Source organism: Phyllostomus discolor, chromosome 10 (genome assembly GCF_004126475.2).
Source record: "Phyllostomus discolor isolate MPI-MPIP mPhyDis1 chromosome 10, mPhyDis1.pri.v3, whole genome shotgun sequence".
NCBI lineage: Eukaryota > Metazoa > Chordata > Mammalia > Chiroptera > Phyllostomidae > Phyllostomus > Phyllostomus discolor.
In genome coordinates, this window is record NC_040912.2 from 27822694 (window position 1) to 27845103 (window position 22410).

The 22410-nt window shown below is 42.9% G+C and overlaps 1 protein-coding gene and 1 long non-coding RNA gene across 4 annotated transcripts in view; one reads left to right on the forward strand and one right to left on the reverse strand.

The window, feature by feature from the left end:
- Positions 1–22410, forward strand: part of SLC25A13 (solute carrier family 25 member 13) — a 171388-nt gene that overhangs the window by 129907 nt on the left and 19071 nt on the right. For all 3 annotated transcript variants that reach the window (XM_028525571.2, XM_028525570.2, XM_036010589.1), the window contains one exon: positions 16544–16684. In XM_028525571.2, coding sequence (XP_028381372.1) covers positions 16544–16684 — 141 coding nt within the window. The remainder of the gene's footprint in view (positions 1–16543; positions 16685–22410) is intronic.
- LOC118497066 lies at positions 4797–17184 on the reverse strand. The gene is made up of 3 exons (XR_004899617.1): positions 17174–17184; positions 10749–10751; positions 4797–5518 (listed from the first exon to the last, which is right to left on the reverse strand). It is a non-coding gene; the product is annotated as an uncharacterized LOC118497066 (long non-coding RNA).

Below are 22410 nucleotides of genomic sequence, written 5' to 3' on the forward strand. Positions count from 1 at the left end.
CTAATGGGAATGATTTTAGCAGTGTTTCTCCATCATTGAAGAGGAGAGGTGTTCTGGTCATCTATTGTTATATAACAAGTCATCCTAAAACTTAGTGAATTCAAACCACAATTTATTATTATTCTCTCATGGTTCTATAGGTTGACTGGGTTGAGCTGGGTATTTCTTACTTGTGGTCCCTGTATTGTTATAGGTAAATAGCAGCTGGACTGGAATCCTAAAGGCTTAACTGAGATGCATGTCTAAGACGGCTCACATCTGTGGCTGGTGGTGATGCTTGCTGCTGGCTAGGAGCAGCCGGGGCTGTTGTCCTGGTCACCTGCTATGGCATCTCTGTACCTTGGGCTTTTCAAACCTTGGCAGCTCCATCCAGAGAAGGAGCTTCCCAAAAGCAGACATTCTAAGACTTCTGGGCAAAAGCTGCAAGACTTTGATCTAACCTTGAATGTTGCTTCCTATGATCTAACCTTGAATGTCACTTCTGCTGGATTCTCTTGGTCAAATAAACAACCTACACCAGCATAGATTCAAAAAGAGAGAATTCTATTCTACCTCCCAATAAGAATAATAGCAAAGAATCTACTACTGGAAGGATCAGTAAGCAGTGTTGTAGGATAAGAACATCCTTATTGCCCTCCACTTTATGAACATTTGCTACTTAATCCCATGTCTTCTCTGAGGATCTACTTCTGGTTCTAGAACGCATTCCTGCTCCAGATTGCTCTTGGTTGCAGGGAGCAGAAACTCACTAAAATACAGTAACTGAGTGAAAGTTTACCTGAGGGGTGTATCTGAAATGAAATCAAAGGCCCTTGACAATTGAGGCAGCTCTGGGAATTGGCTGATTTCTCCATTTCCTCCTCTTAGCCTTCTTGGTCATTCTCACAGAGACTGTGCATCATCTCTCTGCATATTTATTTTTAGACTTTATTTTTTTTTGCAGTTTTAGGTTCACAAAATTAGAAAATTCAGAGATTTCTCATAGACCTTCTGCCCCTACACCTGCATGGCCTCCCCCATTATCCTCATCCCCCACCAGAGTGGCGCATTTATTACAACTGATGGACCTCCACTGACACATTGCAATCACTCCACATCCATAATTTACCTTAGGGTTCACTCTTGGTACATTCTTGGGGTTTGGACAAAGGTGTAAAAACATATATCTTTCATGATAATATCATACAGATTATTTTCACTGCCCAGAAAATCCTCTGCCTATTCATCTCCCCATCCGTCCCACCCTGGCAACCACTGATATTTTTGCCCTCCTCATAGTTTTGTGCCTTTTCCAGGATGTCCTATAGTTGGAATCGTATAGTATATCCTCTTTCCAGGTTGACTTCTTTTCACTTCAATGCACTAAACAATTTTCTGTGTTTTTTCGAGACTTGATAATTGACTTACTAGTGCTCAAAAATATTCCTTTGTCTGGAGGTACCACAGTTTATCCATTCACCTATTGAAGGACATCTTGCTTTCTTCCAAGTTTTGGCAATTATAAATAAAGTTGCTGTAAACATCCTTGTGCAGGTTCTTGTGGAAAAATAAGTTTTCAAATCCTTTGGGTAAATACCAAGGACTATAATTGTTCAATACTATTGGTAAAAGTATGTTTAGCTTTACTATAAACCTACAAACTGTCTTCCAAAGTGGCTTTACCGTTTTGCATTCCCGTCAGCAACGAATGAGAGTCCTTGCTCAATGTCCCTGCCGGCGTGTGGTGGTGGCAGTGTTCTGTGCACCTTCTTTCTCTGCCGATCCGTTTCTTCTTTTCCTCGTGGTGTCAGCTTCCTCAAGAATTACCTTTGTGTTCTTGCTGGTCATCTGGCTTGTCTCCCTCCAGTATGATCTCCAGCTTCTTTTCATCTTCAGCCCCAGCTAATTAGCTCAAGTTGCTCAGTTTTGTCTTTCATTTAACTATCGAGAGAGGACATGGCATTGGCGAGCCTCGTCTTTAGGTGCCAGGCCATACAGCAGCCTTGAGTCGTGCCCCACCTAGGCATTACTAACCCTTCGTAACAAATCCGTTTGTTTTAATCATCTATAAATGCCTTTGAACTTTTAGAGCCGGTAAGTCAGACTGTCCGAAATGGATTTAGTTCCTACTTTTGTGCTCTTTCTCTTCCCAGGGTTTTCTGTGGGCATGTGGACTCCCAGTGGGGTTTTCTTGAGGCAGAGTTTTTGTTTCTCTGTGCAAGTCCCTGTGCACATTTCCTAGTTATAAATATTGTAGGACATGAGGCTCAGTCATTGAGTTGAATTTCTGTCAAGTTGCTCCTGGGTAGTGTGTCAAAGTAGCCAAGATTTATTATGTACTATGCTGATGCTGTGGAAATAAGGTTATTTTTTTAATCTTTGCATCTTTATAATTCATTTTTAGTTTAATGAACATCTAATTATCAGTCGCATCAAGTTTTATAAACATCCTTGTACCAAGAGTGAACCATTGGTGCATTCTAGACGGTAGGCGTGGCCTGCCTGTCTACGGGCTGCCTTCGGTGGCTCAGCAAGGTCATCTTATTAGGGGGAAGTTCAACTTGTGATGGACACTAAGCCAGCCAGATGCCTCTTTTCTGTTTTCCTCTTGTTCCCTCTTTGGGGAAAGTCTCAGAGTTGTTTGACTTAACCCAGTTCAAATGTTGGGCCATCCTTCTGGTTTTCTAATAAAGAGAGGACGGGTTTGTTATGATATGAAAATATGAAGAAAGATTGGGTCGCCACTTTCATACAGTTAAGGTACTTTAGACATCGAAGGTCTGTAAATCATTAAATGATTCTGGTGTAGTAGTCAAAATAGACATGTATAACAGGCAGGGCCCAAATGCGGACATATTTGACAGGTCTGTAACTTAATTGCTTTTTAATGTCAGTCAAACAGATTCTACTTTGGTTTCTTGGCCAAGCACCATATGCCCATTAAAACGCTATGACGGCGATTTTTAACTGGTGGGCCGCGGCAGGCACAGTAGTGTGCCGCGAGCACTTTTAAAACATACAATACCTGACTATTTAGTCAGGGGCACTGGCCTCTTTTCACTTAGACTGTCAAATAAAAAAATAACAACAGCCAACACAACAATAACTGTCCATGGTGAGTGAGTCAAAATTATACCTATTTTTTGTGTCAGATCAGCAAAAAAAAAAAAAAAAAAAAAACAAAACAAAACATTTTTTGGAGTGCTGCAGAATTTTAGTAATTAGTTTATGTGTGCCATGAGATGAAAAGGTTGAAAATTGCTGCCCTATGAAGTTGAAAATGCGAAACCTAATATTTGTAAAACATGTAAACAATATAGCCTTTTTCTGCCTTACCATGCAGTTGAGAAAACTTCAATTCGGTATCTGTCTCAAAAACAAATAATGAGAATCTGCTGTCTTTTCAAAGTTCTTTAAAATGTAATTACAGGTTTTTCTTTTAAGAGCTTAATTTATGTATCATAGGAGAAAATCCTGTATTTTATGTTTAGAGATGTACATTTAGTCACAGCATAACTAGGTATATGTTAGTTTCTAGAGCTGCCATAACAAAATACCACAGACTATGTGGCTTAAACAGCAGAAATTCATTTTCTCACACTTAGGGAAGTTAGAAGTCCAAGATCAAGGTGTCTGCAGAATTGGTTTTCTTCTGAACCTCTCTGCCTTGCTTGCAGATGGCCATTGCCCCTCTGCCCTCACCTGGTCACCCCCGATCCGTGCGTGTCTCTCCTCCTCTTCCAAGGACTCTGGTCAGGTCAGATTAGGGCCCACCCTTACGATCTCCTTTCACCTAAATTAAAGGTCCTACCTCCAAATACAGTCACACTCTGAGAGAGAAAGTTAGAACTTCAACACAGAAATTTTAGAGGGACACAATTCACAGCCCCTAACACTAGGGGTAAAGATAAAGGTTTTTTCCTCACCTTGCAGTGTGGACTCACTCCTGGTCCCAGCAGCCGGACAGCCACTCTGGTGAGGGTGCCAGGTCTGACACTTACCATCAAAATGGACGGAGTGAGTGGCCTCTGTGCCTCGTGCCGCACCCCCCTCCTCGCCCCCGCATTTGCCAGCTTCCCTGGAGGCTGCTTTGTGCCTGTCTTCAGTGCTTAGGAACATCAGTCGCCTGCTGTTGGGCACTGAATTTCATTTAGTGTATCTACCGCTATTTGCTGAGTACCTGTTTGGTGCCTGTGATCTTTATATATGATACCTGTACTATATACAAATTATTTTCATGTCTTCATTTAACATTGAGTTACTAGGAGAGTAAGTGGAAAACATGCTGAAGCTTAGATATCTTAAGAAATCTTTATTTTCCAATTTATTAAAAAATCAAATACTGTCATCACTTGAGTGTTTATTTTATATGTAATGAAAACCATTAGACATTTACTGTTGTAGACCTTTGTGGTAGTTACAGTTTTACTTGTATCCAAATAATCAAAATAATGTATTTGGGTTTTAGTTTTTAAAAAAGTCGTATTCCATAACTTCACATTAATCTATTTTTGACACAGGTAAGCACACATTTTAGAATGTCAGCGCGCAATTAGATATTCTTAGCACGTGTCGTTTATGAAAAGCACTTTAAGTATACTCAATTGAGCATAATTAAAATATCAAGATACATATTCTTCATATAGATTTTGCCACTTAATTTTTTAAGTAGCTATAAGTAATCTACCATGTGAATTCAAATTAAAGGGAGGTGATTAAATTACAGTTAATGCTTTTAGTTTAATATATAGCAGGAATTATACTATGTTAAAAAATACTGCTCTTTTCTGTGGACAGCCGATTGATGAAAAAATTGATCTTTTTAAATGCAAGACTGTGAATATTCTCTGCGTATTCTCAATACTTGCCTACCTAGAGTGGTTTGGGGGTGGGGATACCCTAAGAAAGCATGCTTTTTCATCTGGTGTGGGGTTTTGACTCGACTTCTCAGGGCCTGAGAAAGAATGTTTGGGGACGCTGTCTTGGTTAGTAACGAAGCATTAGAGAAATGCTTGTTTAGTTCCCAACAGGTGGGAGAAAATGGTTTATGGGGAAGTATGAACCGGGGTTCCTAAACTGATCGTTTTGGCAATGTATTTAAATAATATTTTATGCTGACATTTTCTATGGTTATAATAATGAGCAGTCAGCCTTGGCAAGTCATTTTTAAGGCACATAGAACTTTAAAAGGTGCTTTCTCACAGTTATCGAACCTAACGTATGTCAGGGTCATAGTCGTGAAGGTCACTGTTCTTGGAGTGGGGAAACTGGGCCGTGTATCAGGGTGATGTTGCCTTTCTAAATCTTTGATTTCTTGAAATTCTTGTTTTTAAAAGAGAAATTGACACATCACTCCCCACAATAAAGTTACCCATTCAGAGAAGTGTTAACAGTGAAGTAAATCATTCTGTACCGTGGCAAGAGGAATTGGGCTGGCAAAATGTCGAAAAAGAGAAGAAAGCAAGCTCACAGATACATCTGGACACTGAGCAAAAGCTGTCATTGGAGCCCACTTCACGCTCTTTGCAGACTGTCTGGTCTGTTTCAGAGAGGTAGTGTTGGAAGGAAAAAACCTCTGTTTTTACTTCTGGCCAAGAAGACTATCACATGAAAGGTCGGAGCATTTGGAAAGAATGATGCTTTGCATCAGGAGACCCCTGTTCATTTGAAGCCTGGTGCTTCAGTTTCCTGCTGACACGGTTGCAGCTTCTGCAGTCCCATTTTCCTTTCGGGTTGCTCTCAGCCCTCCGGGATACCCAGGTGAACTTAGGAAGGTCATGAACTCTAGATGGGAATCACAGCAGCTCAAACTGTCATATGGGGATGGGGACTTTCACTTGGATTGGTAGCAGGATGAGGCATCCAGCATCCACTTGGGATAGCTCTAAAAGCCCCCCAAATTAGAAGTTGCCCTTGACCATTGCGGGTAATTGTGTTGCCTTCACTTCTAGCAGTGGTGTTACTTGGTCAGAAGAATGTGCACTGTCATTTTCAGCACTGGGGAACCTTTTATACTACACACAATTTAGTCTCCATCTCAGTCCCCTTTGTGAGAGGGGTTCACATTTTCAAAGTGATTCACCAGTGTTGGGGGCAGCCCATACCTGAATGGAAAGTAGAGACCAGTCCCACAAACATGATGTGGTGAACTAAGCTGGTTACCTTTCCAGACATTACCATTTTTACCAGCTCCTACAGCAGGGCATGATTAACCATTTCTCAATATCAAAAGTGTTTCAAAATTTAAAATGCCCACAATTTATTGACTGCCCACTTACATCTAATGAAATAAAATTAAATGAATTTAAATTAAAAACCATCCAATTATGTTGAGCTTTACTATATTATCCATCACTCACTCAGGTGTGTTCTTCTCCCCACCCTTTTTTTATCTGATATAGCTGCTTCCTACCAATCCTTAGTTCAACTGTGCTTTCCTCGTAACTTACAGATTTCTAGGGAAAGAAAAATTTCAGAACTCATTTGTACTGTCTTTAAAGGAGCTTGGTAAGTTAGGTTCACCTAAACAGAGTTCTGTCCTACATTTATTAATAGTAATCAATACCACTGATTGAACACTACAGTATGTTAGGTACTGGGATCAGCGCTTTAGGGGCATGTTCTCATTGAATCGTCATAATCCTGCAAAGCACAGCTAGAGTATGTGCACCATGTGGGTGGGGATCTATCTCCGTTGTTCCTATTTGCACCTGCTATAGAGTTGACACACAGTCCCTATTTGTGGAACACATGAAGAGCATCATCATCAACATGCTCATTTTACAAATGATGTCAGCTTGGAGTAGCTTAAGAAGTTGACCAAAGCCTAGGCAATCAGCCATGGTGCCATACTGGCTCCCAGCAGTGCCCCCCATTTCTTGACTCATTGCTCTGTGTCACTTTACAGTATGTTTGTAAATTGGTGTCATCTCTGTGGTCCAAATGAGAAATCTAAGTCTTAGCAAGTTTGAGGAACTGCCAGAATCCACGTATAAGGAAATGATAAAGCCTGAATTAAAATCCAGGTCTGTGTGACTCAAGTGATCTCATCCTGAGCCACTGTGCTATATGTAGGTAAAACTCACACGAGTATAATTATTTTGTTAGCCCATTTGAGTGAAATTAAAAATATGTGCTAGTTACACATGTCTGAGTCTAAACTATCCCTCAAGGAGTCGGACTTGGCATGATTTAGGGATTTAACTGCCTAAGGGCCCGGGGCTTTCTTATGATTTATTGTCTGATCTACAAAGAAAACTCTGATGCATCCAATAAAAAACTGTAAAACACTTCTTTTTCATATTTCTTGATGTACTGTAGTATCTATGAATCATTTATTTATCGGGCAGCTACTCTGTTTAAACAAGAAAGAAAAAACTGAAAACAAATCTGTTCTAAAGCACAGCCTTTTTGACACAGCAAATCAACATAATGGTTCTGAGCTTGCGTTAGGAATCAGGCCAGTCTTGGGTTCAAATTCCCTCTCTTCTTTGGACAGAATTCTGTATTTTTGTTTCATCATTTCCAGAATGGCAGGTAGAAAGGAATGCTGGAGTCCTCAACTGTGTTGTCTTTCCCTCTGCTGGGGAGCCATTGGTTGAAAAATAAAGACATTGCAAAAAATCCTTATAAAACTGGTCAGAGAGAGTTCCCTTACCAACCATTGAATTTTATGCAACAAAATCTTGGCCTCCTGTTGTACCAGTCAGTGTACTTTTGTTACCATACCAAACCCAACCAGTGAAGGGGGCGGGGAGTAGAGGGTCCTACTGCTCACTGCCTACTGGGCAAAACTCCAAAGACAGAGTTTTGTGGAAAGGACAGGAATATTTGATTTAACAATCATAAGTAATGGGAAGTTCCTGTCTAAAATACCTTGGGTAACAAAAGGGGAAAGAAAAAGTCAGAGTATGATAACAAAAATAGCTATTTAAATACTTGTCATTACAACTTCTACATAGGTTCAGGAACTGAAAATAACACAAGAACAAAAATCTGTTCACAGTGCTGTTATCACCAAGGTCTTTGGAAGTAATGGCAAGTTTCTGCTTGAAAGCCTGTCTCCTCCAAGATACCCAGAGAAAAGTCACACTGTCACCTTCTGCCAGCTCAATTCAGGGTTGCTCCAGGAACCTCTTTTCCCACCCAAAAGTATCATAAACGCAGGTGGCTTAGCAGGTCTCCAGTAGCTGTCCAGCTTCAGGCATCTGTCCGAGTCTGTGCCCCCTGACCGCGACTCGTGAGACCCTCCTCCTACTGCAGCTCACAGGCCTGCACTGGCCACTGTTGGCAAGACCTGTGGCAGCTGCTGACACGCCCACCCCAGCGAGGGGAGGGGGAAGAACCAGCCGACTTTTTGCTTCCCGGCAGGCTCCGTTTGGAAGTTCCCTCCCAGAATCCCATGCGCACCGTGCACCAGTGGGAGTGCCCAGACTTCCAACCAATGAGGGCCAGCGTTCGCCATGTTTGCCTTTGCCTACCTTCCAGCCGCCTCATTTAACAATGGGGGTGGGGGGAGGAGTCTCCAATCACCAGCCCCGGGGAGCTGCCTCCTCAGGCGGCCCCTCCCTTCACCAGGAGGCCACACGGTCTTTAACCTTCAGCTTCCCTCGGGGTTTTCTCCCAGCCCCAGCCTGCTCTCAGTGGTTTAGCCTGACCCCTCTGCTACTCCTTCAGACTCTTATGTGCTTCCAGCGTGTAGGGCCTCTTGTTAACTACATGTTCTAGAAGTGGATTACCTGTATTCTGCTTCGTAGTCTCTGGGGCTGGTGGAGAAATGGATCAAAACCAGCGCCCTGGTCGGCGACTCAGGATGCTCCCAGGTATTCAGTGGAGCCGCAGGGACTCCAGGCTGCAGGCAGAAGCGGGGCTGCTCCGCCATTGACTGCGCTCCTCAACAGCGCCCCCCACGTGGCTTTTCCAGGAGCTCAGTGACCCTCCAGTGCTCGACGTTTTTAGTTTCTCTAGTCTTGGACTACTGTTTGAAGTCACTGACTCTGTAAATGTGCGTTCATGTGTACTGACGCCAAGATTCGCCAGGTGACTTTTTATGCAGAGTGTTCCTATCTTCAAACATCTATGGGAAACCTTGCTGAAATCTTATTTGTGAAGATTGCTTTGAATTTTAAATGAATTTATGGAGAAATTGACACCTTTACAACATTTGACTGTTATAATTCATTTATAGGAAAATGACACTTTTTAACATTTGTATTTTAAGTTAATTCACTGGCAAATCGACATCTTAACAACATTGAATCTCTCTAAGTTTAATACTTGTTTCTCTAGTATTCAAATACTCATGTTCCTTTTAAAAAATATGTTTTTTTCTTCATTTTAATTGTATAGGTTTTATGTTAGGTTATTCCTTATTAATGCCACTTAACCAAAAAGAAGCTAATGTATAAGATATTTTGGTATAGCGATTCCCTATTTTTCCTATAAAGACATATGTCTTTGACTATCAGGATCCTTTTTAAAAAATGCTGTGTGTGTGTGTGTGTGTGTGTGTGTGTTCTGTCACACTGATGCTAATATTCAGGACTAAAGGGTGAGTGAAGTGTTCTTGTTCAGAACCTGGTAATTGCCTGGGTACAAACCCACCTAGCCCTGACCCTAGTTATCCCTCACCTACAGTCTTTTGCACACAGTAGGCTCTTAATAGAGGACCTGCTGTGGAGCTGCCTGTGGCTCTGTGCCCTGAGGCAGGTGCAGATAAGCAACCCTAAGCAGTATTTATACACACACAGCTTGCTGTGTCTTCCTGTTTGTTTTGAGTTGCAGGATGGAATGTGTAAGCAACTGCCCTGGCTCATCTTTAGATGGCTTAACGACTTTGCCTTGCCTGTGTTGCAGATCAGACTAACTTCACCATAACTTCTGGAGGTCAATACTATAATTTTACTGTTAATTCTGAGGGGTCTTTTGTTCTCATTGATTTGGTTTATGTTTCAGAACTTCAGTCACATCTCCTTATCTATTTGGTTCTTTTTCTTTTTTTAGTCTTTAAAGCATAAATAGTAAGAACAACTACCAGTGCTCAGTTTTTGCTCTGAAACAAAATTATCCCACAGCTCTGTGTATCGTTAAAGCAACTCTGCAGACTTCACAAAACTCAACCTTCCACACCTCCTCCTCCTCTACTCGGAACTGGGATGTTTTGCTTAAGCATAACGTAGCTATTGTCAGCTCTGTTTGATCTTTTCACTCTGCCCTAGATCTTTGCTCCTTACAACCCTAAATAAATGTTCATTCTACCCTGCTTGCTTTCATAAATGACTACCATTCTCCTTCTTTCCCTTCCCTTGAATATGTAGATTGTATAAACTCTCTCATTCCTTGGCATGCAGTTCCCATGACAGAGGTCACCCGTGTGCTGGACCTCATCTCCCTGCGTCAGCAGACGCTCTGGCCGGTTCGTCGTTGGCCTTCTCTCTTGCGCCCCTTCCTGGCTCCCGTGCCTGGACTACCGCGCACTGGTGTGCAGCAGAGGTTGCCCACCACTTCTCAGGGGCTTCATCTTCCTCCCACCCCACAGGAGCTCCTGCCTGCAGCTAGCACTTGGGTGGGATTTCGCCCTCCTCTGTGTCTCAGTCCTTAACTCCCAACAGGCCCTTCCACTGCCTTCTTAGATGTGTTGCATATCCCTTTAGTTCCCTGTCACAGAGATGAAAAACTCTGGCCTCACCCTTTCTTTGACCTTACCCACTTTTGTCCCGTGTGCAGCAGCCAGCCCTGTTGATCTCTATTGCATCCATTTTTCATCCTACCCACTCCCTCATTATCCATGTCATTGTTCTACCTCTGGTCTTTTTTTTTTTATCTCACCTAGTTGCTAAAACCTTAATTGTCATCCATGCCTCAGGGCTCTCCCTCCCTAATCAACTCTCCCCTCTGCTGGCTTGTCTTCTCTCTGAGATAGAGATACAAGGACTCTCTCTGGCTCCTCAACTCTGTAGCAGCTCTGCTCCCACCGCGGGCACTGTCGAAGGCACCATCTCCAGGATGCAACCCTGTTCTCCAGGGCAGCGCTCTAGGCCTTGTGGGACTTGTCCCCCATCATCATTTTCAGCCATCCTTTCTCATGCCCCTCCCATGTCGCCTAAAGCAAATGACCTGGTCAGTTCTTCCGTACCGCCCTGACAAGTAGTACGTCTCAGGCCCTGGCAACCAGCAGGTGCAGCTTTGAATGCAGGCTCTACCCTCCCAGCTGTGTGACCTCCTTCGCCCACTTCAGCCTCGGTTTGTTCGCTTATGAGACCTGGAATAATATTACTACTTACCTTATGATAATCTGAGGACCCAAGGAGAAAATTCTTACAAAGCTCTTAGCACAATGCCTGGTAAATTACTAGCACTCAGTAAATGCTAGTGAATGATAATGTGGATCTTACCATAATTATCCTCCTTATTAGAATTTCACTGGACAGATGTGGTGCTGGGTCCGTTTACCAGTACGTGTGGGAAGCCCTTGCCACTGTGCCTTTCCGCCATCCTGCCTGGGTTCCCTAAGTCCTGACCTCACTTCAGTCACCAACTGATGTGTTATCTTATTCTACGTCTTACTCCCCGCCCCCCAGATTACCCCAGCCGGCAGAAATCATGCCATCCTTTGAATTGCCATGGCAGTTTGCTGATACCTTACCTCTTAATGTATATTATAATTATCTTTTTTCATGTGTCATTTTCTCTTTTCCTAAGGCATGTATTTATTGGGCTCAGTAGAAAAATCCTTTCCGCTTGCTGGCTGTGTAGACCTGGGAAGTTGCTGTGTTAGTCTGCTAGGGCTGCCATAACACAATACCACAGACTGGGGGACTTAAACAACGTAAATATATTTTCTCACGTTTCTGGAGGCTGGAAGTCTAATGTCAAGGTGTCAGCATGGTTTCTTATGAGACCCCTCTCGTTGGCTTGAAGATGGGCCACCGTGTCTCTGTGTCCTGACATGGTCTTTTCTCTGTACACATATATATCTGTATCTTAGTTTCCTCTTGTTATAAGGACACCAGTCACATTGGCTTAGGGCCCACCACGTGACTTCATTTTCCCTCAGTTACGGCTTTGAAGGCCCTATCTCCAGATACAATCACATTCTGAGGTACTGAGAGCAGTACTTCAATATATAAATTTTGGTAGAACACAACTCAACCCTTAACGGTTGCTTTAATCGTTCTGTGCCTCAATTTCCTCTTATGTAAAATCTCGGGGAAAAAATACCTCTCGAGTGGACTAAAGATCTATATATAACATGCAAAGCAATACCTTGATTGACTATAATTGAGGCTTAGTGAATATTTATTACTTTTACTCCCATTTCAAGCTCCTTAAGAACAAAAATGCCTTCTGACTCATCTTACGTCCTTGCAATTCCTGGGACAAACTTTGAACATGATCGCTTATAAATATTTGGTGATAAACATATGGATGAATGATTAGGGAGCAGAAATGAGCCTGCGGTAGGTGTGTGCATTTCTCTTTAGATGGATCCAGATACTGGGTAGTAACTAAAATTTCAGTAACAAAGAATCTTCCAAGAAACCTGCAGAGAAGTCAGCGTCCCCACAGTAAATACGCTGTGCCCCACAGAGCCAGTTCTAGTATGGAAAATCTCCCCCGTCCTACTCGCCTCAGACTCTGGAGAGTCACGGGGAAATGATTTGTGACAGAGTTGCACACACACACAGAAACAGTACCTTCACACAGCCAGAGCTCTCAAGTGATGAGGGACACAAAGACATCGTGCACAATAGGTGTTCCTGTCCTCGGATTCGGCCGTCTTTGATCTCTGCAAAGGAGGGACCTGGGTAGGTACTGTGAATGGATAATAGACCAGGAGCCAGCAGAGCAGCAGGCCCTGCGCTGCTCAGTGATCAAGTCGTGGTGATGCCCAGACACCGTGCATGTGATGATAAGCATCTCCTCTTGGTGCCTTGGAGTCTCATTTCCTTCCAGCTTGACTCCAAAGGACCCATTCATCTCTGGCACCCCTGCAATGTGCCACTTTGAGTCAGTAGGTTCTTTCTTTCTGAGCCCACCAGAGGTAACGAGCACATCATTATTTTTTCCTGCTATCACTACACTCTTTCTTCCCATTGCTTCTGTTTCCTGCAGCTCTCTGGGGTGGGTTTGACTTTTGTATCATCTTTAGTGATTCCAATTCACTTTGTTGTGCTAAAAGAATTGGTGTCTATCATTTGGCTTGGAGTTGTAGAGGTGAATATAAATTCTTATTGTGTATAATATTAATATTTACAGGCATTAGTAAAGATATAAATGAAAAAGACATCAATTCTATACCTAAGAATTATATCTTTTAATAAGGGTACCACTTGGATATGTATAAAAAGTTCGTTATGAGAGCACATGTAAAACATATAAAAGTTACTCTGGGAAAGAACATGGAAGACTGAAATTTGAAATCATAGCTCTAAATAAGCCAATAAAGCAGCCTAGGAATTGAAAGGGATCCTAGAGATGATGTAGTAACTAGAATGTTTCTCAACTCTCACTGTACATTTAATCACATAGGAAACATTTTCAAAGGGAAGATGCAGAAATTCTCATTTAATTTGTCTGGAGTGGGGTCTAGAAGTCATGATTTTTTAAATCTCCGAAGCGACTGCAACATGCAGCCAGGGAGAAGCATCAGTTGAGGAGCTAGAGGAAACACAGCCAACACATTTGGAGTCACTGCTGTGTCTTGAGCACCCTGCTGACTGCAGTACAGCCACCATCTCTTCCATCCTCACAAGAACAGTGAGATAGTTTGACAGATAGGGGCTGAGGCTCAGTCTTCACCTGTGAGGCTCAGCTGCCTCCTTACCCGCCGTAACAGCCGTAGCAGTGCTTGGTGAGTATGCATTGCGTTCCTGTTCTGCTCTTCAGGAAGATCAATGCACACTGACCACTCTCCATTCAACCCTTGGTCTGCATGGCCTTCCCCACTTCTGAGCTTTCAAAAATCAGCCTCAGGCTAACCAGCTCAGCGAATCTTTTGTTTTTAATTTTTATTCATTTTTGCCACTTGAGAGCACAGGTCCAGAAGTACAAGCATAATCTTTACTGTTCCTGGGTCAGGCCCATCTCATCTCTTCCTCCTGCCACCTTTAACTCCCTCCGCGCCATGGGGAGAGGGGCAGGTGCAAACCCACAGAGGACTTAAGGGCTGCAGATAGGCTGGGGTCGCTCTTCCCACTGACCTGCTGGTTGCAGCAGCAGGAACAAAGCACTGTTGTGGGCCCCGGAGGAGTGGGTGCAGGTGTCTTCGAGTGAACCGGAAGAACACACAAGCCTCTGGGTGTGTCACCTCACCCTCCTTCCCACTGTAGAAGGGCCTTTCTTGAACCTCTTGATGAATCCAACCCATGTTTTCCCACCAAGATTGCTTGGTCCACCGCCTTCGGGTCCCCACGGGAGATGAAGAAGATGGGCGAAACGTGGCGGAAGCCAGTACGGAGGTAGTCTGTGCGACTGTGTAGACTCGGGGGAATACCAGCACCTTCTAAATAGTTTTAATGTTTAATGGAGCAAACAAAAACCTCAGTCTGTTTGTAAGAATAAGAGTATCTTGATTAAGGTGTTAAGCTGGTACAAATGGGAAAACAGTATGATTTAGAGAGTTAATGAATGAACGTTTTTCTTTTTGGGGAGAGGTTGACATTGCTATGTATATTAAATAAGTTATGCAGAAGTATTTATTTTTCCTTATAGAAGTAACATGTGATACATATAGAAGAAATAAAAATACAGCAGAAAAAGAAATAAACCATTTACAATCTGTCACCTCAAAAGCACTATGCTGGCGTATCCCTTCCACATGATAAGGCAGGGCTGAGAAAAGGTGTATGTGCATTTAAATGTACGAAAGTTTTCACCTCATATCATATATTGAACCTTTTCCACAATATTTTTATTGGCGGGACAGAGTTTTATTGCACAAACATACTCAAATTCCTTTAATCCATTCCTTACCATTAAATACTTACATAGTTTCTAATTTTTATTTTGAGGTATTATAAACAATACTTCAAAGACCATTCTTGTAGCTGGCTTTGATTAGTACAGTCCATTTGGTGAGGGTGTATGCATTGGTTAATAGGATCAAAGCCTGTAACAAGACATAGTTTTAGATGATACTGACCCAAATCATGCCTGTTACTGTGATGGCATCTTCTAAGCTGTAAAGTGGCATTACCGTGTCCGCGGTCTCATTTGGTGCAGTTGCTGCATAATGAAGATCCTGAACTTCAACTGTGTCTCAACTTTAGTCTAAACAATGTGAAAATTTAATATATTTGTGACAAGGAATAACAAGTTGAAGTACAGTAAGAAAGAATGTAATTGCTTATGATAAATATAGGCTTAGCTTCAAAATAGCTAGCTTAAAATTTCCCTTATAGTGCACTTTAAAGATTTCCACTGATGATCTTGGAGGTGTGGCACCCAGCCATCACTGGAATGAAACAACACACGTTGTTCAAAGTTTGGGCCGTAATTGATTTAATACATATTTTTGCTACTTTCACATTTATCTTATATGAAAAGGGTAATTCTATATGCAGGTAACACATAAATAAAAGATAATAATATGTAACTCCAGCAAATTGTGTTTGATGATTTGCCTTATTTTTTTAAAAGATTTTATTTATTTATTTTTAGACAGAGGGGAAGGGTGGGAGAAAGAGAGGGAGAGAAACATCAATGTGTGGTTGCCTCTTGTGCGCCTCCTACTGAGGACCTGGCTTGCAACCCAGGTATGTGCCCTGACTGGGAATTAAACCAGCAACCCTTTGGTTCGCAGGCCGGTGCTCAGTCTACTGAGCCACACCAGCCAGGGCAGATTTTATTAATTTTAGAGAAGCGGGAAGGGAGGGAGAAAGGAAGAGAAACATGGATTGCTTGCCTCTCCTATGCTCCCCAACAGAAGGCACCCAGCCCACAACCCAGGCATGTGCCCTGACTGGGAATCAAACCAGCGACCTTTCGCTTTGCGGAACAATGCCCAACCAAGCTATGCCAACCAGGGCTTGTCTGATTTTTTAAGAGAAGAAAAGAGTAGCTTTCACCTATGTTTACATGTTTTCTGGCTATGTTTGAATCATTGGCAAAATCCTGAAGTCCATTGTGGGGCAACCTGTGTCCTCCCCACCACCTCTTATTGTGACAGATCTATGTCTCTCTATTTGGATAAAGACCTGTGTCTCTGGCTTTCAGACCCATGGTGGCAGTTGATTGTGCTTCAAGGAATCTTTGCCATTTTAGTGTGTGGACTTCAGTGAAGACAACAGAAGTCTCCGTGTTGGGCAAAGTCTCTGGTCTTTACCCTTTTTCAACCCACGCATTAGGGAGATAGGACCCGTGTACCCACAGCCCCTAGCCAGTGACTGTATTTTTATTCAAACCCATAATCACTAACTTTTAATTGAGGGGACAAAAACTGAAACTACGGTCTCTTGAGGACAGAATATTCAGAGCTCCCTTGAGGATAATCACTCATCCCTTCCTGAAACATTTACCATTAGCCCTCTTTGATAATAATTTTTTTCATTCTTTTCCTTTTTAGGCAGGAGGTTCCCAGGTGATTTTCACAAATCCTTTGGAAATCGTCAAGATCCGTTTGCAAGTGGCTGGGGAAATCACCACTGGTCCCCGAGTCAGTGCTCTGTCTGTCGTAAGGGACCTGGGGTTCTTTGGGATCTACAAGGTAACTGTTTATGTGACTGTATGCTCATCCTGTAAACTAGAAACTGCTCATCAGCGTGAAATTGATTCCTCACATTCTACTCCTGGGGAAGGTGTTCTTCTGTAGCCATGGGGCACCTGCCCGCCACCCACCAAAAAACTGTCCTTAGAAACACATAAATCAAGGACAACTGGGACACGGATGATGCTTGCCAGTGTTGTTCAGTGCACAGCTCTTTGCAGCAACAGTGGCTGGACCCTTCCTTGAACTTGTTATTGCTACAAAAACCTAATTCTCATGTCCTCCGTGAAGGGGAGATGCACGGACCCCAGGCACCGTCTTTCAGGAGAGATGCTGAGCTCAATTAAGAAACCCACAGCAGATCAAGAATTTGTTTTCTGACCCTATACATCCCAGCCCTGTCTGTATGCATGGGTTGTAATACTTATGTTGAGCCTTAACCATTTTTCATTTAGAAGATAGTTTTTCAGAATGATTGGAAAACCAAACTTTTAGAAAACCCTTCAAATTTGTTATTCATACTCCTCTACCAAAAAACTTATAATGGAACAGACTAGAATTTGCTTCTTTATCCAACTATGATGCTTTAGCAAACATAAGGTGTTCACTATTTTTCAAGGAGAAGATTCAAAAAATGTTCCATGGCCAACTGAATGAGTAAACCTTTAAGGATATAGGATGAGAAGGTCCATGTCTACTCAAAAGAATTTTCATTTATTTACATATAAATATGTAAAATCACATTACATAAAATTAATTGCCTTTTTTCCATGCACACATACCAAGAAATATTTTATTCAGATTCTTCCTATGATTTTAAACCAGCGTTTCCACCATTTAACCAGCTTTCTGACTCAGCCGCTCACCTGGGTTTGCAGAGCAGTTCGTCTCCCTGCAAGCCGGCGAGGCGCAGCGCTCCTGCGCACGGAGGACAGCGCCCTCCCGGTTCATTCCACAGGCACCCAACGTTGGGGCAGCTGTTTCCTTTTCTCTCGTTCCCAGCTCATCCTGTACGGATCTAACGGCCCCACAGCGCAACAACTTCCATTGCTTTTTACAGTGAACTTTAAATCCTTGTTTTTACATTCATCATGGTACTTGCGAGATCCTGCCCCCAGGAATACTTTTTACCTTTTTCTTTTTAACTCACGTTTACCAGTAACCTTGGTAAATAGGTCAATGTTAGTAATAATTAAGGTTTTTTTGGGTAAATTTGCCTTCCCCAAATGGTACTCTGTACTGCTCAGAGCGAAGTGAGGGGAAGATACCCCATGATGACCGGAGACTTTATAAGGATCAAATATAATGTGACACCCTCTTTTCTGGGGTTAGTTTTAAGGAGGGGTGGTAAAGAAGTTGCCTTTTAGTTTGGAATCTGTGGTGCTTTGGAATAAACATGCTGATTTTTCAAAGTTGCACTGAAGAAGCTCCGTGTGTGAGTGTTTGCAGCGGAACACAGTGTTCTAGCCATTTCACTCACCGCGTTACTGTCCAGCTGTAGGAAGTCAACAGTCTTGTCATGAGGCATGGCATTGATCCTTTGGAGAAAAAAATCATCTCATTTTCTAAATTTTTAGGCTCTGGCAGACTGTAACACAATGTAGTGGCATGCCATTTTGACAAGATGCCAAGCAGTCTTTCAACAGGTTGTCTAGTAAAAAAAAGAAAAAAAAACAAAAATAAAAACAAAAAAACCCACTTAGGTACTACTGCAGTGACTGCTGTCGAAGTGTCTGGATGGATAAAATGGTAAAAACTTGTTTGCCGACACAGAAACAGAGACTGTTCAACTACCTGCGAACGATACAAGACTGAGACTTAGTCCTTTTCATCTTCACAGTACTTCGTAATCTTAATCCCCCTAACACCGTCTGGAAGTGGCCGGTCTCCTGGTTTTGTAGTTCCGTGAGCAGAGGCTGCCAGCCGTCCTATCTGAGCTGAAATTGAGGCTCAGAAGATTCTTGTTGCCACTTTTGTGCTAAAATTGCTTTCCTGAAATGAGCAGGATTGCTCAAGTTTGAGCAAGAGACCTCTCCCATATAAAGTGAGTTTAATTACCAGTCTGGTGGTTTCATCTACTAGTTCAGAGGCATTCCTCAGGGCCTCGCGCTGCTTCGGGTGCATTGGTAATTATCAAGTGAAGTCACTTGGAGCTTCTGGGAACTCGATTTCATTGCAGCGCGAGGCAGTCCTCTGGCAGTCCCCTCCTTCCCACCGGTCATTGGTGTCATTGGCTAAATTCACTGAGATCTGTGAGTGGGGACTTCATTTGTGAGTTCACTGCCCCATTCAGTCTGATTGGTCTTTGTTACCTTCCCAAATTTTCCTCATTTATATTGTCCCAACTTCCAGCCTTACATTTGGTTTCCCGTTACTCTCTTCTCCAGGCTCTCCTACCCTTCCCCGCCTCCCTTGGTCAGAATCCAGCATCCATCGTTTTAGGAGCAAAGCTTGAGCTTTGCTGTGTCACTTATGTTCTTGTTTTAGGACAGCACTTTTTAGTAATCAAGCTCTTCACTGTTTCTTGTCTCGATGACCTGGAGTGCCCTAACACCTTTAGACCTGATTGGTCCCTTCTCTTGGGTCTTCAAAGGGGACTACTGTCCTCATTAGTTTTAGTCAGCACAGGTAATCTTCCTTCTCCCCCCTGTGGTCCTTTTGTTTGCTTCTGTTAACATGACAATGTAGGGCCCAGGAAGGGGGAGTAGCCAGGGCCTGTGTGTTTAGGCCTGCGGTGCTTAACCTCACCAGACTGGACTTAACCTGGCTTTCTGTTTTTCTCCTGAATTGACTTGCAAAATACCCTACTATTCTGTGACTGCCCCAACATAGGGCAATTAGAAAGAATACCTGCTTTAGAAATACATTTACAACTGAAAAAAAAAGTAGATGTGGTAAACAGTTCACATTCCTGAGGTTAGAGATAGTTCCCGTGAACCCTGTAAACAAAGGCCCCCTCTTTTGATAACATTTAGAGATGTTTAGTTACAGCACAGAGCAGATAGGTGATTGAATAATCAGCTGTCTTTGAAAGAGCTTTATGATGTAATGTAATATAGTTTTTAAAAATCTGCAACTATACTGCTTTTCTGAAGAATGTATGAGGGTATGTTTCCCTTTCTCTGGGAAACTTTTGCTTTATTACATAAGCCCTTAAGGTCTAACGCTAAGTAAAAGGAATTGTTGGAGAAAAGAAAGTGGTACACTCGTACTTGTGAAAGTCACCTTTTCTGTAAGAGCCAACAAAGCTTTAATGAGGAGACTGCGTCCACCAGGAACGGAATGAAACCTGTTGTTTAACATTAAACGTCAGCACAGCTAACACAGGCCGAAAGGTGCTTCCTTAAGAAGCAAACAAACAGTTATGTCTCTGAGGTCAAAAACTGGTCAGGGAAGCAATGAGAGCTGGCACCCGTCACGGGTTGCTGAAATCATTTTTGGGCTGTACTCTAGCGTGGCTTGTTGGTGGTGGCAAGGAAAGTCTCTTGGGAATGTGGGCTCCATGTACTGTGTTCTAACTGAGGCGTTTGTCCCACTGCACTGGAGAGCATTCAGGTATCTTTTCATCCACACACACACCTATTGTACATGTGTGCTCACTCACTCACTGTGTGTGTAAATGAATCATTGGAGCCACTGTCCATAAAGTTGGAAAGCAAGTAATGATACATGTTCTTGATCGTTTTGCTAGTTATCTCAAAGGGATGTCATATGTTTGTTTTTTTTAAAGTAAATTACAAGTTTACATATCAAAAAAATCCAATCCATCAGAAATGTCCGAAAGTGAAATTCTCTCTACCCCTTGGCCACTCCATTCTTTCTTAAAACGATAACCACTGCTTATGTTTTTTTCTATGTATCTTTTAGAGAAGAAACCCTTCTATTTAGATCAGTATTTGCCTCTCTCCTGCCTCTCCCCTTCTCTCTGTATGTCACCGGTTGTACACATGGCAATGTCAGTCTTGTGTACACGTTTTAACAAAAGTGGAATTTTTTAGAACACATTATATATCTTAAAGCTCCTTCCTTATTTTATGTAATAGCTGTATAAATTTTTTTAAGTATTTTTAAGCAGTTTCCTGTGATGTGTATTTATATTGTTTCCAGTTTAGGGATATTATAAGCAATAACAGGATGAATATCCCTGTGTATATTTTGATGTACATTTGTGAGCATGTACCAATGAGAAATTCCTAGCAGTGAAAATGTTAGATCGTGGAGCATGTGCATTTTTTAGTGTTAATAGATTTTTGTCAGACGGCATCAGTTTGTCAATTTTACCTCTGTAACATGTAAGTACCTAAGAAAAATTTCCTGATTCAGCAGCTTAAAAAAAAAAGACCCATTTTATGAGCTCATGGCCCCACATGAAGAAGACCACTGTAGAGTCATTACCTTGGGGACCTGGGGCCGTGCTGATTTTCTAGCTCTACAGCCACCACAGGGGCAGTTCTCACCATGTTCTCCCACATTTGACTTTCATCTGGACTGCTTTGACTCTTGACTCTCCCAAACCCATGGTCCCTACAGCCGCCAGATTGATCTCTTTAAAATGTAAATCAAATTAATTCATTCACTCCACACACGCTACTGAGAGCTGACGGTGTGCCCTCGGCTAGCCACTTAGGCAGTGGTGGTGAAATCCAAGACCCTGCTGGCACGGTAACAAACACGTGATATCAGTTGGTGCTGAGAATCATGAGGAAAGAGAAAGCAGGGTAGTGTGTGGGATGGAGAGCGCCAAGGCAAGCTGGAGTTGGGGGAGGAGGACGTCAAGTGCTCTACAGAAACGATGTGTTCTATCTATTCGCTTCTACTGCACCTGGAGTAGAATCCTCGCTCCTTCCCTGCCTGCCTCTCCTCTCCATCCCCGACTTTGTACACCCCCCTGCTCAGCTGGCCGTCCTGGCTGCCTTTCCCTTCCCCATATACTCCAGGTTCATGCCTCTCTATTTTCATTCTGCCTGGAGGCTCTTCCCCCGGCATCTTAGCCCAACAGACGCCTGCTCAGAAAGACAACCAGTTCCCTCGCTATCATAGCCCCTCCTCCAGTTCTCTCCAGGGCACCCACGGCTGGCTGATGTGTTTCTCTGTATCTCTCTCCCTTGTCTGGAGTGTGCTTTCACACCAGACACCTATCTTGTTCACTGCTGCTTGTAAGAGTTTCTGGCACATAAGTAGACATTTGATAATTGCTTGTTGAGTCAGCGGAGGGTAAGCAAAAGCCACATGTTTCCAAGTTATAAATGAGGACATTAGAGCACTGAAAGTGACTGAGTTGGCATGTCATGACAAAAGACGACGACCACGATACTGGGGAAGTCGAATGTAAAGGAAGGAACTAATTATAGGCGAGATCGCTTTTCCAGTTTCAGAGACATCTATTCATTCACCCAGCAAACTCTGCCCTGGGGATATAAAAGTAAATGAATGATGCATGGTTTTATAAGGCGTTTACCATCTCGTGGGGGCATCCAGATGAGGAAACAGCCTTGGAATACAGCCCGAGTGTGGCTGAGTAGGGCTGTTAGGGGTGTGCACAGGGTTCTCAGCAGGTGGAGCTGACTCAACAGCGAGAAGGCCAGGAAGGCTTCCTAAGGGGAGACGGCCGTGAAAGATGAGTCACAGTTAACCAGGAGGAGGGGGAGACAAATGGCACAATCACGTTTGTGCTTCAGTGTGAGGAATCCAAGGGGGAGAGCAGGACTGAAGGCTGGGAGGCCAGG